We start from the raw sequence: 17,369 nt of genomic DNA, 5'->3' as shown, positions 1-17,369 counted from the left end.
ATAATACTACTTAATACTTCTACGCCGTATTACAGAAGGAAATATTATAGGTTTTGCTCCACTTTATCTGTTTGATAGCCATACTATGTTAAGATTAAACATGACAGATTTGTCAATATGTACAGTGTGACGTCACGCCCATTAATTATTTTAAGACTGATTAAAATTTTTACAAACAAAATCATTTTAGAAAGAAGACAGATTGTTATAGATTACTACCCTGAGTAGGTATTAGCTTCAGCAATAATCAAACACTATAATACAAAACATATTTATTTGTAATAAACTTAAAGTTAATGTTGGGGGTTAAAATATTAATTGAAACAAATGACAAATGGCAATGCTGATTTGTTTTCTGATGCCTGCATGGCTGTGGATCAGGTTGTTTGGGTTGGCAGCAGTGGGAGTTAGACATTTCCTTTGCAACAAAATAAATCACAGAATTTCAGACTGTATACATCAAAGGCTTTAATGGAAGGATTCAGTGACACCAGTGAGTGCTTTTTGCATCCAAGACCTTCATTCGAACACAGCAACTATTTAACAAATCTGAATACTTATCTAAGCCTGCATGGTCAAGGCTCACAGAGACCAAAACAAATGATGCATTTGGGCATTTTGTTTCCAACTTCAGCACCAGGAAGTTGCCTTTAACAGGCAGACAAACTAGTAAATATCAGTGGTGATAACAGAGTTTACTGTCAACCTCAACATACGATATCATGGACTAACAGTGTAGCAGGTTAATGGTAAATATACTGAACCCATAAAACCTGCATTTATTTACAACCTGTAGTTAACAACAGGTGCAGGCTGCCAACAACAGCTGAATGCTTTATTCTTGACCTTGGAAACAGCAGTCGAGAAACAAATTCAAATCAAAGTCCACTCGCTTGCTTGTTCTGAACTTTTGCCCATATCACATGGTCTCAATCAGCAGATGGATTTTGCTCAGTTGTCAGGGAAATGTAGGTGTTCAAACATTCCGTTATTCTCATCTCATCTCAAAAACACTACCTATCCATCCGCTTGCGGATGATATGGTCAAAATATTTGGAACAAGCACGATCTTCAGTTAGTGACTGTCAGTATTTACAATTTGCAGAGCGTTTTCATTGTTAAATTCATGCGATGCACAATATCACTGAGAGATGAGCTAATAGAGTGCTGCAGGGATGACATATTTTGAAGGCCCAAAAGACTGATATCGCCCCATCCAATACTGGTTTTTTGCATTATTCCAGAAAATAAACTCTGTGGTAAACAAAGGTTTATCATACACCAATTTCTTTGAAGCGTCAATGCAATTGCCAGTAGTAAAAAGCTAATACTAGGCTATAAACAAACTACACCACAGTCACTTGACTTTAATGTCACCACTAAGCTTGTAATTTATTCATGTCAGCTTGTAATTAAAATCTCTGAGTAGTTTTCACGAGCGTCAGTATAAACACAACGAGGCTGTAAAGGCGGAGTGGTGATACGTTTTTGTGTTCAACATGACGGTCGCTAACTTCCATAGTCTTCTTAAGCAACTTGTTAGCAACCACTTTTCTTACACGTACAAGCTTCAGAATTCACGTGGGGTATTTACCAACATATTTTATGTAAAATTCTCTTAAGCGTGTATTAACCACAGAACTCATTTAGAGAATCTAACAAAAAACTCATTGACTTTTTGACGAGGGAACCAGAAGTGCAAAAATGCTGACTCATTTCTAAGTTTGAGGACTTATTCTTGCAACACTCTATACCAAACAGATACAAAATGGCTGATGATTCCTAACATTACTGATGTTAATCAATGAACCCCCTAAACACACCATTAAAAGGTCCAGTGTGTAGGATTTTGTGGCATCTAACGGTGTAGTTGAGGAACGCAACCCCCTTATTTCACCTTCTCCTTTCTTGGCATGAAACACAGAAAAGGCCCTCTTCAGAGTCAGTGTTCAGTTTGTCTCTTCTGGAATACTGTACAAACATTGTGATTAAACATGGTGGTGAGAGAGGATTGGAGGAGTAGTGTCTGTAGAAATAAAAGACTCATTCCAATGTAACAAAAACACAAATTCTTATTTTCAGGTGATTATACACTAATGAAAACATAGTATTCAATTTCATATTGTGTCATATTCTGTAAATAGGGCCCCATAAATCTGACACACTGGACCTTTAATCGACACTGAGGCATCCTCAGAACAATTGTGTTCTCAACATTTGGTCAAACATGAACTGCACTTGTCTGATACATCTGAGCTTGAAATGCAGACTTGGACAAATAAACCATGTAAACTTAAACACAGTTTTCTTTTAGTTCTATCAGGGATGTCGACCTGTTCATCAGTGGAGGTGGATACATTTCACAGACTACTTGATGCCCCTTTAAGGTTTAGCTTATTTCAACATTTTCACATTTAGAACTTTGTTGTGGGAAAAAATAAAAATCCATATTGGATCACAAAAGAGTTATGTGCAATAAAAGATGTAGAGAAAACATGTATAAGCACAAATTTCCTTTAAGTGTTATAAGCCCTTTGCTATACTAATTAACATTCTAGACTAATATTCCTTTATAGATAATAGGGTCTCAGGAGTATATAAGCTACTGTATAATACACTATACACATCAATGGGCTTGCTTTTGGACCGCTGTTAAGCTTTCTGTCCTCCACAAGATGTTGGAGCATCTCTGGCCCAGCAGGAGGCAGTCTTGATTAGCAGGTGATGACGAGGGCGTTCAGAGACTGCTGACTCTGTGTTCGCTCCAGAGGTCCACCAGTAGACAGAATCTCACAGGCAGCCAGTTCATGATAGAGAGCGTTGAGCACCTCCAGAATGTGGGCCTTCCCTGCGCAAAAACAGAACAGATGTGACCACTGAGGGAACCACGTTACAGACGACCCGACGAGGGTTTAATTCAATTCCCCGCCCCAGAGTAACTGTAAGTTTTCATCATCACATTTCACAGGACTTGTATTGATTTTATTGGGCGTGTGAGCTCCACTAACCGTGCTGTGGGTCACTGCAAGACTCCAAAGTGCTGAGCAAGATTTTCCCAAGAGACCGCCGCGAGACATTCTGAAACAAGAGAGAGCTGTTCTCAGATGGCTATCACGCAATTAACAGGCACTTTAACAGGCAATCAGAGTCTTGTAACCGCAGAGGGCCCCACACATGTTCAACAAGTGACATTAATTATTGCTCTCAGATATGTAATCTATCTCCCATTGTTAGAGTTAGATCACAGAAGAATGAACAAACAATCACGTTAGTCCTGACAGGTCTGTTTACTGATTCAACGGGTCAAAGTGGACTTTTCATTTCAAAGTATCAGTAAGTATAAATCCATATGGAGGCCAGTGAATACTTTCAGTTTTCTTTCTTTTCTGTCTGACCAGAGAAAATCATTTCAGTGCAGCGGAGGTGGATTTCTTTCCACTACCAACCCAGAAAAAAATGATTTTCAGTTGAGAGTTTTAGTCAAAATAATGGTCTGACTGCTGTTTACAAGATTTTTCAGTGTGCTATAAAATCAAAACAACATGTTTGGACCATGTTGAATTTTAACACAAAGTCTTGGTTATTAGCAGCTTTGATCTCTTCAGACTCAGCAGTGGGAGTCTTGTACAGTAAGTGTGACGAACTAACCAAGTCTCTGAGCTGCTGGAGGAGCTGCAAGATGTCCACGAGTTTCTCCTCCACCAGTGACAGACGGACTCTCTCCGTCTCCAGCATCTGCAGCTCCATCTGAAGCAGCTCTGTCTCCTCCGCCTTCTGCTGCAGCTCTTGCACCAGAGAGTCCTTCATCTGGAAGACGCAACACAAACCAGTAAACTCTCTCTGCCTGACACAGGGCGAGGTCTCCTTGTGGTTCGTCTTACGTTACTCAATTTACAGACAGAACACTACTATCTATTTATAAAGAAATCTGATATAAGGAACAACATTTCTTGAAACCAAGTGGAACGGCATGTGATTAAAGGACCATTTCTGACATATTGTGTAAGCAGAGCATCCTAAATCTGACACATTGGACCATTAATAAAGTCAAACAACTATTGATCTTGAACATTTGATACCAGTTTTCAGTTAAACTTGGTGGAATGATATACCAAGGACAAAGAAAAAAGTAATTTTTCTGTAGTGTCATGTGACTTATACGACATCATGGTTTGACCAATCTAGTATTAAGTTGCAAAATGCAACCTCCTGTTTCACCCAGAGTCAGTGTTTAGTTTGTCTGTTCAGGGCTACTATAGAAACATGGCAGTTCAACATGGCAGACTCCTTTAAACTCCTATAGACTAACCGTCTATACATACAAAAAGCTCACTCTTATTTTCAGGTGATTATACATGAATGAAAACAGTTATGTATTTTATATTTCATTTCTGCCATATTCTGTATATAGAGCTCCATAAATCACACACACTGGACCTTTAAGCAATGCTGAGACATCCTGACATCATGGTGTAAATGAACCAGAGAGCTTTAAATGCCCATTGAACACTCGATCTGATGAGGCATCTTAGAGAAGAGGTGAGGTGAATCATCTTCAGGCCTACAAATAGTCCAGTGGACAGACATATCTGTAAGGATCACTTGTCACTTACAAAGACATTTGTCTGTTGTGTATTTACATTGGCCAATACTGCTTATACTAGCTACAATTCTGCAGTAATTCCTACTCAATAGTGGACTCTACACACTTTGTCATAGTAGCTTGCTGGTTTTGGAACTGGTGTCAAAGAAATCTGTGTAATTTACTGATTTCAGCTAACTGGAAATAATACAAGCTTGTGTGTCAGTCAAGCGGTCACCTTTGGGACCTTTTTACTGGCAGTTAGACAAAAAGAAAGCAAAATGTTTTCAATTATTTAATAATGTTCTTTTTTCGTTTTAAATGTGTCTGTCTGGTTTTCTTCCTGGAACCGTCTCACCACTCTTTAAATCTTTTCCAACTGTGAGCAGCTCCTCCCTTCCCTTTGTGTGTTACACTCGGGGACAATAGTTCAACTGATCAGACTCATTTAAAAAGAGCAGTTCTTGCATACAAGGTCTAAGTGACAGGTGCGTTGAATCAACAACTCCAAATTTCCATCTCTTAAACTCACTTTCAACACTGCATGCTCTGCATACTTTAAATATTTTACATTTTAAAGATAAGACTGATGTTGTTGTTACAATATTTCCTATTGTCAATAAAATCCATGAAAAGCCCCCAAACCAACAACGTGTTAATCCGTCTCTCAGTACTGTGACTTCCCTGCCCGAGTGTGTTCATGGTGATGAAGGAACATCTCTCATCCCATCACAGTGTGGGTCAGTGATGTGTTTTTAATAGTTTTTGGACAACTATGGAGCTCTGTGGCACAGACGAAGCTGATCCACCAGGCTTTGGATACACACACAACACTTGTTAATAAGATATATTCATTGTTGGTCTGGCTTTTTACATGGGGTTTGTTGAAAATATGAAAAATGTAGAATTAAGCTAACCTTATCTTTTTAGACCAAACATAGATTAAACAACGTGTTATTACAAGAGCATCTGGATATGTCACTCCAGGAGATGTAACGTGTTTATCCTGTAGGCCTGCTTAACATCCTAATTCAATATAAATATACCAGATGTAAATGTATGTCAAATGTTGAGGTTAGAGTGAGTTCTCAGCCCACGTCGTGTAGCTTAGCATGCCAAAAATATTGGAAATCCCTGCAGTGCACCTTTATGTCATAGCATATTGAAGGACAAGGGTCTCACCCCACACATCCTGCACATAAACAAAGCCTCACAGTCAGGACTTTGTTTAGTTTTAACTTTTCCTCCCCGAGTGCTGAGACGTTCTGGGAACACATTACGTCACAGTTCCCCTTCTGCCCGTCTTCCTGTGTTGTGAAAATACTACTCGAGTGTAACAGGAGAGCTTTAATTTATGATATTCTTAAGTGTCATTCGGGGCAAGGGGGGGAGTGTTTCTGTGGTCGACTCCAGTGAGAAACAGCTGCAAACACACCCACACACACGCACACACACATACAGAGGGAGGCTCTGGTGCCGCTGCTGGTGGTTTGGTTAGGTGGAAGCTGCAGGATCACGCCACTAGCTGTGGTTTTGTCTTTGAAGCCTTCCACTTTCATAACAACCTTCAGCAGTCCTCTCTAATCTAGTTTAACACCATACACACAGCCACAAAATGACTTATGATGTAAAGCGAGGCAAAAACATTGTCCAGAGAGAACAGTCTCATGTAAAAGGATCCAGCAGACCAGGGCACAGCATCCTGCAGTTAGCCCACCCTGGTGTGATGGAGGTCAGTGGTGGTTTGTACCTGGTCCATGTCTATCTCTGCCTGGCTCTCCTTCAGCTCCAGTTGCTTATGCAACCTGGTCACCCTCTCCAGGAGCTCCACCACAGCGCTGCAGCTCTCCTCGCTCCTCGAGCTCCCGAAATTTGACATCAGCTTCTTGAACGCCTTGTCATCGCACCTGTTTAACAGCACGCACCAGAGGACAGAGAGTTTGACAAACGTTGGGGAATGATGTGTCTCATTATTGTGTTTTGGGGCAGTAATACTGGCAGTGTTTTATTCAGTATTCAGTCTTTATTCAAACATTTTCTATTGCATGGCAACTTTTGAGCACACTAGCATGATTGTCTTGTTCAGATGTTTTCCATGTGTGTTTTGAGACCAATCCTTCTGACTCCACTTAAAAATACTATATTTGATATTTACAGGAACAGGAACCCACACAGAATTAATTTAAAGCTCCTCTTATCATTTTTCAAAATAATCAAATGAATATGTGTGATTTGAAAACTGGTTGCGTGGAGTGATGGAGAATTATCCAACGCTGCAGCACCACAGAGCTTTTGAGGCATTGTGGTTTAATCTCTCACTCTAATCTTAGTAACACTGAACTTCATTATGCTATCTATCCACCAAATAATGTTGAGTATGTTACTGGCTTGCTGTAAGGTGGTGCCTCGGTGCTTTAACATAAAGTGATGATGAATGGATGTGCAGTACCTCTCCCCACAGCAGGACAGCCTGGTCAGGATCCTCTTCACCTCGTCCACCTGCCTCTGCTGATCTCCGGTCCACTTGTCCTCCTCCTCGTCAGAGGCCGCCTGGCCCTCCACCGAACGAAACAGCTGCTCCTCCACTAGACACCACCATACACCATCATTATTAATCTCATCACTATTGTCTTTTTCATAGAGAGTGTATGGGAGAGAATTTGATCAAAAGAAAATCAATCCACAATTATTTTGAGCCAAAAACTCCTCGCATTCTTATCCAGTGTGAGGTAACATACTGAATCCTCATCTGTAACAGTACATTTACTCTCATTACCCTCACTAGTGTGGCAATGATTCTCCTCATGGTTGTGCAGTAGAGAGACATTCATGAGAAACATGTCTTACTCTTATCCGGGGTCGTCACAGCACGCCCTGTCGGAGAGCAGCGGTCATGTTGGGAGTCTGAGCAACATCTCTGACCGGGCCTGCTGCCAACACTCATCTGCTGCTCTGTCCTGGTGCTGCTTGGGAGCTGTAGTTTGGACACCTCCGACCTGAAAGAGAACACTGTTATGTTGCATATAGCTGTTTGACTGCATGTCCTCTGCAAACACACGACACGTCTTTGCTGACGTGAATGTCTCCGCACATAAACTGGGACTGACCAAGAGGCTAAAACTGCTCTTCAAATTTGCACAGATTAGAAATGTTGAGTCCAAACCAATTGCCAACTTCAAAGGGAACATATCAAGTAACACAAGGCAGTGTGTATTAAGCCACATCTACAACCGCAATGATAATTTTATAGAGGCCTGTGATGTTGTATGCCAAATCTGGGTGGGGTAATTGAAGCCAGACATTGTATCTTTAAGGCATTTTTACAGTAAAGTGGGTCAATGGTAGAAGGGCGCTGTTCTGTGCAGGAGTTAGCTTGTGAGATGTGAGGTGAAAGCACACTGGCTGACACTGGATGAAGCAAAATATAAAATAAGAACATGATCGCTTTTCTAAGCTCTGCTACATATCTTTTCCGCTGCACTTGTAACGCTTTTATATGTCATGTTTTCCTTTACGTCAAAGTCACATTGAAACTTTTGTTCCTGAAAAAAAAAAACGAAGTCTGAGACTGCAGTTTGCTCAGATCAATCGCTGTAATGGTTTGAATTTTCTAGGTTTCTCCTGCAGTCTGCTCTTTTGTGTTGGGGGAAATCCGATAGGGGGCCTTCGTAAATCACAGAATAAGTGTTTCCAGATGATGATGTCTTGCCGGAAAAAAAAAAGAGAAAATCTCGAAAAAGGTTTTCAGCAGCCTGACTCTGAAAGAAAAAAAAAGTCACGGAGCACTCATGCTTATATCCTGTTGGCACGAGGCAGACTATGCCGTAAGACAACATTATACTCTGCATCTGTGTACTACTTTAGGTTTCTTTGTGCAAAAGCGAAAGGAGAAACGACTGACTTCACTGAAGGTCAATAATTGCAGCATGATTTCAGGCAATCAATCAGAGAGCCGTGTTTAAGTTAGTGGGGGCCAGCGGTGGAGGAAAAGAAAGAGTTAGCTCACGAGGGCCAGCAGCTGCAGTCAGACCGACGTGAACGAACTGGTGCACGGACGTGAACACACACAAAACTTTTGCTGGTTGCTGTGGAGACGCCCGGGCTCTGGAATGAACTGGTGGAAGGCTTTTTCAAATGCAGGCTTTGGTGTGACTAATTGCACTTTAATTGACAGTGGTTGGAGGAAGCCTGCAGCCCGTGTCCTGTGAATACTGTAGCGAGGCCACAGCTCCTAGCCTGGGTCTTTGACGTGCACAGAGGTTAAAAAATGGCTTTGTGTCTTAAGAGACAAAAAAGAACTCCAACAGACACACCCTCACTTTTGAGTCTGCTAAAAGTATAACCCTGACTGTCACATGAAAAATAGTTCTAATTTATTTATGAGATTTAAGGAAGTTTTCCCATCACATGGTTTCGGCAGCGATGTAGTACCATGAAGTGTTTGGCAATGTTGCTGAGCATGGCAATTCCAACTGGATGAATGCAGACACCTGAAAGTGGTCCAGGCAGACATCCTGGATAGTGGTCAGATTGTGGGATGCAGCAGACAGAGACAAAACTTAATCTGGGTTTCATAAGACAGGCACCATAGATCTTGCCAATGAGCCAAATGCAAACCAAAGCATGTGTGGGTTTAACCTGCCAAAAAAAAAAAATCTATTCATTTGCCTATTTTACATTTCTCACACTAAGAGAGAGAGAGACTTCATGTCTAAACAAGTGATGATAAATTGTTCAAATTGTCAAAGAATTTCTCTCAAAATGCTGCAGGAATAACATGACTCTACACTTTCAAACAATGTGCAGTCCATGCGCCAAAATCCAATGTTGTGTACAGGTGATATGCATGAGGTAATGTAAGAGTGCAGAAGGTTGGGGTGGATGTATGGATGGATTGATTCATTGTATGAACAGACTTTTATCCATGAGAATGCAGATAGTGTCCCGTATGTTCACGAAATGTATTTAACTTGATCTTTTCCTAAACCTGACCAAGTAGTTTTGGTCCCTAAACCTAACCAACCATTTCACAACATTAACCTCATGTTTACTATTGTTACCATGACAATGGAAGATCACCTGAGTTTGTTCTTTACTACATGTCTAAAACTCCCTAAATGTGCCATCTCTAACTGTGTAAGAGGATCTGTTGGTAGATTGTAATATCATATCCATAAGTGTGTTTTCATTCACTTAAAAGGAAGGGTGAGGTGAGTGATATTCAGTTGGCTGCAATCTGAAGCCTCACCTCTCGATGTCACTAAATCTTACACACTCTAATGGGATGTATTGGCGTATCATATGTGGGCAAAAATGGACTTTGGCATATGCATTGTACACCTCACTGCTCTCATTGACTGTGTTTCCAGCAGCATGCTGCTGTTATTTAGTGTCGAGGAAGAAGACAAAGAACAGAAAAAACAGATCTTTGTTTTATAAGGTCATAAATCAGCTAGAGAATCAAGGCAGAGGTTTTCAAGGAAGTGGTCTGAAAGTGGAGCAGATCGATGATCAATTTAACATTTCCTGAACTGCCTGTGTGGCTTTTCCCTCCCCTTTATCATGTCTCTGTATCAAAGGAACATTTTGGTTTATCTGGAACCTAAAATTAAAGAGACTTGGAATGATCTTAGACCTTCAGAATAACACAACAGCCCATGCCATGTAAGGACTTGGCAGCAAAAATGCATTAGGGGCACTGTTAAATATAAATTGAAGCATTTTGTAGCTTAATTCTTACTACATCCCTCGAGGCACACACACAGGAGTAAACTTCTACATGAAGAGCTCTATTGTGCTACGTCAGGACATGTCTAATTAATAGTATCCTGCATTCTTCCCTATTAGCAAAAGTCTAGAGCTGTTCTTTCGGCTTGTGGGGGGTAGTCCAGCTGTTTGTTGTTAGAACCAGGACACCCAGAGTCCTGTTTATCACAGTGCGGCGCTGAAGTTAACTTTCCATCAACAAACCCCCCCCCCCCCCCACCATCTCTTACAGCACGGTTCCCCCTCCTCCACTCCCCTGAAGAGCAGTTTCCTCTTTCAGGTGTCATCGGTCAATGACAGTCTCCTTTCTCTGGAGAGGTTAAAAATGAGGGCGCTCTTTAAACCTGAGCTTGAACTTGAAGTTTTCTGCTTGTTGGTGCCCTGCGGCATGACGGAGACGGGTGACGAGGTCATGTTTACATAGCTGACGGTTATTAATCAAGTCCTCTTGGGTCACACTCGTACAATGACTTGGTTTCTGGGGATACAAATAAAGCAGCTTCAGTGATGTGATTATTCTTTAGCACGAGCTGAGGACTTAATCCCAAACCCGATGGCTGTAACATTTACAGAGGATAGTTAAGCTTTCCTTAGCAAGCAAAGTGCAAAGAAACCCCTAAAGTCAAACAAACGAGGGTATTAAAAGTAGAGGGAAATGTACAGGGAGAGAAGCCCAACATGGGTGGGTGGCATAAGTTTATAAGAAATTTTGTGTGTGTTGTTTCTGCTGATGTCAGCATACCTCCAAACCAGAGAGAGGGAGAGTGGGGCAGCAGTTGAATGTGAGAATGAGCCCAGTTGGCAGAGCCAGTTTTTGAAGGCTGTTCAAGAACAACAGTAAGGCAGCAGCAGCAGAATGCCACGGGTCCCACACATCCCTCGAGTGTGTCCTTTCCACATTATTTAAAGGGGGGGAATGTCGTGGCAGCACCTGCTCCACACAATGCTGAGGCTCTTGTGCGAAGGCAGATAAATGGTCTGCTAGACCCTCCTCTCCCCTCCGCTCTCAGGCGCCATGCAGAGAGCATGAAAAGGCTGGGAGATTATGCCTCCCCTGGGGCCTGCCTTCAGAGGGCCAGGGGTTAGAGGCATACAGAGAAGAAGTCTGCAGGCATGCCGATAAAACGAAAAGTGAGTTTTAAACTTGCACACTTAGGACACATGTACGCTCTCTAGAAATCCTCTGGACTGTATAAACAGAGACACCTGGAATCGAGAGGACAATAAAACTAAAGAGGGTCCGGATGAAAGACGAGCAGAGTTCAAATTGAGGAGTGATTTTATATCTCCACTCTGCATCTTTTCTTTGGAGCACAAAACGAAGAAGCCATTTCTCTCTTGTGGGCCTTGCAAAACATGTCCGTCATTTCATGAACAAACAGTTAAGTGTTTGCTTCTTCCTCCAGATGGTAGACTTTCCTCCCCCTCATTCCTTTTTGTTCCTCTCACCGACCTTCCTATTGTCTAATCCCCCTGGCCCACAGAGCTCTATAGGCTACAGTGACTGATTTAGACTCCCTTTACCTTCTGGAGTAAAAAAGAGTGAACCTAAAAGTGACACTTTTAGACAGTATATAAAGACCTTTCTGTGCTGATCACCTCTTGTAAAGTGCATGAATCCCATCTGTGTCTCAGCCACTGCTCTGTTCTAGAGCACAATCCAAAGAAATCACAGACATGTTATGCAACAACACCCACATACCGATATCATCGGTAGTTTCATACCGATGACCGCATTTTTTTCAAAACTGACTTCTGCTGGGATCATGATGGAAATTTGAAAGAGGGGTTTCAATAAATTGTACATCAACAAATGCTAAAAGAAAAAAAAACTCCAAAGAGGAAATAGAATTAGTATGTATGACCTCAGTGTGTCTCTTTGGACTGAACAGCACATGAAGTGAAAATCAGTGAGCCTTAGAGGAGCCGATAGGCAGAATTTGGATGTCTAGCATCTTCCTCCTGTTTCCAGTCATATGCTAAGCTACGCTAACTGGCAGACACAAGATCAATCTTATCTAAATCTCAGGATGCAAAAATATTCTCAGGGGTGCACTGATGCCGGGAAAAATGAGTCTGGACTCATACTAGGTGTTTTAATAGCCTATGGATGCATAAGCATCATCTATCTCCATCTTTATTATCACTGTTCTTAAGTGGAATCCACAGGACAGAAGCAGTGCCAGCTCTCACACACCCCCACCCCAGCCCTGTAACTCTGTATCTCTGGGATCTAGCAGCATCAAGTTAATCTCATTACTTGTCACAGCAGTTTAGAAATAAGCTGCCGGGATAAAGTTACGGTCGATCATTTCAACAGACCTCTTGACATACTACTGCATCTCTTAACCCGTGCGCATATGATCCGAGACATCTGACACTGAGACGGCGCGTTGAAAGAGTAATGACTTCATTTTGAGGTAACTCAGAGTCCCACAGTTTATAAGCTGGATGTAAAGGATCACAAAAAAGCATTGCATCTCACTCAAATCCTAAAACACAACACCTCAACTGGCACCTTTCTCTCTAAGCGTCCTTGGATGAGACGCGATGGAGCGAGCACTGAGGCTTTCAGGGGGAATATTCATGGAGCTTGGTTGCTAAGATCCATAGAACGGGGGTGCCTATGTGGTATTGTTCATTTGGGGGCAGAGTGAAAGAAGTGAGTAGAGATTGATGAGAACGGTCAGTCTGTTGGGGTTCTCACTCAATGGGGCTTTCTCCTGACAAGTCAGAGCCTTTGTGGTGTTAAATTATTTGCCATTAGGGAATCAATGGAAGGGCAGTGAAAAGACTTTGGAACGCAGTCTGCATAGATGAGTGGGGTTTAGGGTTAAAGGAGGGCTATTGTGGATGCGAAATTTGTTATTTAGAATCACCTAAAGGCAGGTAGTAAGTGAGGATTTTAATCATATGGGCCTGGCTGTGTGTGATTGTGTCTTAGCGTTGAAAATGACAGCATTAGGTAGATGTTACAACCATTTAGACATCTGTTACCTAACAAAGCCAGACCTGCAGACACTGATTATAAGGTTGGAGCAGGGACAACAGACACAGAGATAAACATTAAACCAATGGCTTTGTACTTTAAAAGTCCAATTACACCCTTACTTCCATCAAAATGAATAGTTCCCAACAGTAGCAGAGCTCAAGCAAGACCGGCCTGCCACACACGATGCCTGTTAAATAAACTAAAACACAACAAGGCTGAAAATTGGAATAGTAAACCACATCAAGCCTTCATAAGTAGCATGGCAGGGTTTTCCAGGCATCAAGCCAGATGTAAACAAAGTCATTTTATTCTAGGAGGAATTATAATTCATTATGGTTTATTCTGGCCACAAAGGCCTCGCTAATGCAATAACCTGCCAAAACAAGCCCTTCTTTCTCATGATATGATGAACAGCCAGACACTTGTTTTGCTCAGGGTTTGACAGCTTATTGGACATAATGAAGAGGTAAAAAAAAGGTCTTTGTCTATCCTGTGCAATCACTGAGTAACCCTGGGGCATCAACGTGACACTGATGTAAAATTTCGACATAAATACATCCAAAAGGAATCAGCGATCAGCATCACCTGCTTACGCAAGCAAGCTCAACAACTAGAGAAACTAGAGAAACGCCAATGTCAAAGTAATTCTCAACCAAGTAGCTGCTGCTATCAATATAAAGTAACATGTTTATTGTGTATACACATTTTTATTTAGTGAACTTAAAAAAGGCTGCACATCCATGCATTTAGCTGGCTAACTAGCCCTGCAACACTGGTTTTAACAGATGATGGTGGTAACAAGGCAAGGAATGTAGCAACATGCAAACAAAGGCAGTGCAAGCAAACATGGATGTAACAATGCAGTATTCAAAGTTGTCAGATAATCGGCTTTGCAAATGCTTTATGGTCTCCACAGAGCACCTTCAGATGAATCACTCCACTAGCCTGCTTTCTCCTCCCAGCAAGAAATCGTGGGCCAAATGGTGCTCTCCATTTGAACTGGGTAGTTGCAATTTCACAGAAATTTCAGCTCGATTGTCCCTTGAAGTAGAATTTCTGCCTTGGAAATTTGGGAGAACCTCACCAGCAATCCAACATCAAAATCCAGGATAGCGGCTCCGGACAACAGTCATAAAAGCTGCAGTAATGCACTGTTAACCAGCACTTCTGTCTTTTGTGTTTCATTAATTCGGTCACACTCCCAGCTCCAACTTCTGAGATTAATGTAAATGCAATTTATGGCTGAATGAAGTGAAACAAAATGGTGCTTCACTCAGCTTATCAGGCTAGAATAGTGTAAAACTTGCATAATTTGTCATGCTTCTAAATGGCTGTTGTGTCAGTATAATCCAGTGTTTATACAGGATGCAGCTAAATCCTGAACTGTGGCAATGTATCTTGCTATATTACGGCTGCAACATGAACATAGTAGTGTATTGTTGATACTAAAATGCTAATGCAACACATTGTTACCGGTGCTTTTACCTGTAGTAGAGGAGTTCTGATTCCAGCTGGAGGATGTGTCTCTGCAGGGCCGGCACATGACTGGCCTTGGTTTCCAGTTCCTTAACCTTACCCAGGCCACTGAGCAGCGCCTGCCTGGCCTCCTCCACTTTCCTCCTCATGGTCACCTGCTCCCTCTTTAGGGCTTGGTTGCAGTCCTCCAAAGCGGCCACAGTCTCTTTAGAGCTCCACAGTTCCTGTTCCAGTCTCTGATTACACAGCATGGCCTCCTCTACCTGTCGGTCTCTGGAGCTCCGCAGCAGCTCTATCTCATGGATAATGTTCTGCAGGCTCTTCAGGTTGCTGTAGGTGCTGCTTTTCAGGCTGGCACTGCTCATATTTTTCTGACCAGCTTGTTTCTGGTGGGCTACAAAACAGCCTTCCTCTGGTTTATGTTTGGAGTGGCTTTTCCATAGTCCTACCTGAACAGAAGAGAAACAGGTGACTGCAGGCGACCAGGTCAAGATATTCCGTAAAACCAATATTGTACGTGATCAGTCACATTCCAGTATATGTGACTAAACTGGTACAATTTTGGTATCTTCTTCTTCTTTATTAGAGTACAGTATACTCATCTAGCAAGCTATAAAGTCAGCAGTTATAAATCATTATTCAGGATAATGAATTTCTCACTTTAACCATTAATTCTGTAGTTAAATGTTCATAAAGTTGTCAGTAAAGGGCCACACTTTTAGTAGGACATGCTTCATTAAGGGCTTAGAAGTTGCAATGCTTTATTAAAGGTTAATAACTCAAAATTAATTGATCTTATACTGTAATCCAAATATTACAAGTTGTCTGAATTGTGAAAAATCTTTCTTGGTGGCTAATAATAATAGGGTCATCCTAAGGGTCAAAATGTGCTGCCTTTCATACAGGGTTTATCATTTGTCACTGATGCTTTTATTCATCATTGATAAATACTTTAATAATGCTGAACAGAGTATAGTTATACGTCATGGGTTGCCAGGTTGTGGAAAATCCCTGTGGGTGGTGTTCTCTTCCTCCAGGATGCTCTATCTTTTTAGTTCATCACCCACCCAGCCGGCTGTCTGACTGCTTAACTTCTTTAAAATGGAGCCTGATGGATTATCATAAGAACCCTTCATTAATGATTCATGAACATTTATAATCACCTAAAACTTTCACTTCGTTCACTGATGCTTTATAGATTAGATATAAGCCATAAATAACGTGTGTGTGTTGGGTGGCAGTGGTTGTCTTTGGGTCCCCACAGACAATGTTGTTGAGTTAGGGGCCCTATCAGCACCCCTGTTCTCTTATGCTACAGAGCCTTACGTCACTGTGTTGCCATTTTGGGCGTGTATGATCAAACTGAAAGGTATTACTGTTAAAGCATCAAAATCAGCTCAGGGTTTTGTGAGATAAGCAGAATATACCCATGTGCAACAGCAGCATTATGAGCACCCTCACCTGCAGAGCCAAACAGCGGGCATCACTGCTCTGAAGCGCGGCTCGCATGTCCTCAATCAGCTCCCTCAAACTCGCATTCTCGTCTTCCAGTTTCGATATTCGGTCCTCTGCTTCCTCCAGAGCCACTATCTCCTCATAGCACTCTTTAGTGCAGGATCCGAGCCTGCAGCCGGAGGCGTGTCGTCCCTCCGTGGAGGGACCCACAGACAGCAGCTTCTCTCGCCGCCTCAGAGGGCTTCTCAGGCGGATCTGAGTCTCTATGTGTTCGCTGTCCTTCCCGACCAGCAGCCGGCCGTTCTCATACTGACACCCCGCCTTGGTGCTGAAGTATCCGCACAGTTTGGCGTGGAAGTGTCTGAAGGTGAGCTCGCTGGGTAAATGATCTAAAACTCCGGCGCATTCCTCCGAGTCTTTGTTCAGTCCCAAAACTTCACACAGGATGTTAAAGTCCTCCACGGGGATTTTGCCTCCACCTTGATAGTCCATGTGATGGAAAATCTCCTGCAGGTACTGATCCAACCCGGTGGCCAAAACTATAATTTCGTTCTCCACTCCCCGGTCCAGTCCGTAATGGTAAGCCAGAGTGCTGACTATCCATTGTGTCCTGCGCGCTGGTCGGCTGTATGGATCAATGGAGTCTATTGCATCCATCATGTCTACTGAGCCGCATCATATCTCCTCAAAGTGAACACGGCGACTCTGGTTCTCTGAACAGCATCGGCCGTGTTCATCCTCTCGGCACAAACCTCTGTGTGGACTGGCGGGGCTGAAATGAGGCGTGTGTTAAAGACAGAGCAGATTTGAATTTAGCACTGCCCCCCAAACCCAAAACCAGGGGTCCCGACCAGGAGTCGCTAACATACACATATAACGGTCTCAAACTGCCGTTCGCCTGACTATAATTGCCACCAGGTGTGTAAACTTGTGTCATTCACTTGGGTTAGACCTTGTTGAGATGTAAGATCCCCATGAGACTGATAAACTGTGGAGCAGACTCTCTTTGTTTCAACTTTTTACGCGCACGCACTCACGCACTCACGCACGCACACGCGCCTATACCAGGACTTTTGCACATTTTCCACCCGGCTTGTC

At 42.4% G+C, this 17,369-nt stretch overlaps 1 protein-coding gene across 1 annotated transcript; it reads right to left on the bottom strand.

The window, feature by feature from the left end:
• Positions 1-447: 447 nt before the first annotated feature.
• On the bottom strand, positions 448-17,303 carry efcc1 (EF-hand and coiled-coil domain containing 1). The gene is made up of 8 exons (XM_010734656.3): positions 16,278-17,303; positions 14,826-15,265; positions 7,430-7,578; positions 7,032-7,167; positions 6,333-6,489; positions 3,649-3,807; positions 3,009-3,078; positions 448-2,848 (listed from the first exon to the last, which is right to left on the bottom strand). Exons 1-8 carry the CDS (start codon positions 16,929-16,931, stop codon positions 2,715-2,717), a joined length of 1,899 nt encoding a protein of 632 aa, XP_010732958.1. The 5' UTR covers positions 16,932-17,303; the 3' UTR covers positions 448-2,714.
• Between the last annotated feature and the right edge of the window lie 66 nt (positions 17,304-17,369).

This window comes from Larimichthys crocea, chromosome I (genome assembly GCF_000972845.2).
Source record: "Larimichthys crocea isolate SSNF chromosome I, L_crocea_2.0, whole genome shotgun sequence".
NCBI classification, from domain to species: Eukaryota; Metazoa; Chordata; class Actinopteri; family Sciaenidae; genus Larimichthys; species Larimichthys crocea.
The sequence above is the reverse complement of the archived record's forward strand: the minus strand, read 5'-3'. Positions and strand labels throughout refer to the sequence as shown.

Excerpts from the sequence above, each read along its gene's own strand:
- efcc1 (XM_010734656.3), bottom strand. The coding sequence starts at position 16,931 with ATGATGGATGCAATAGACTCCATTGATCCATACAGCCGACCAGCGCGC. Across the intron at positions 15,266-16,277 it reads CCCGCTGTTTGGCTCTGCAG|GTAGGACTATGGAAAAGCCA; the intron begins GTGAGGGTGCTC and ends TCTTCTGTTCAG. Across the intron at positions 2,849-3,008 it reads TTGCAGTGACCCACAGCACG|GGAAGGCCCACATTCTGGAG; the intron begins GTTAGTGGAGCT and ends GTTTTTGCGCAG.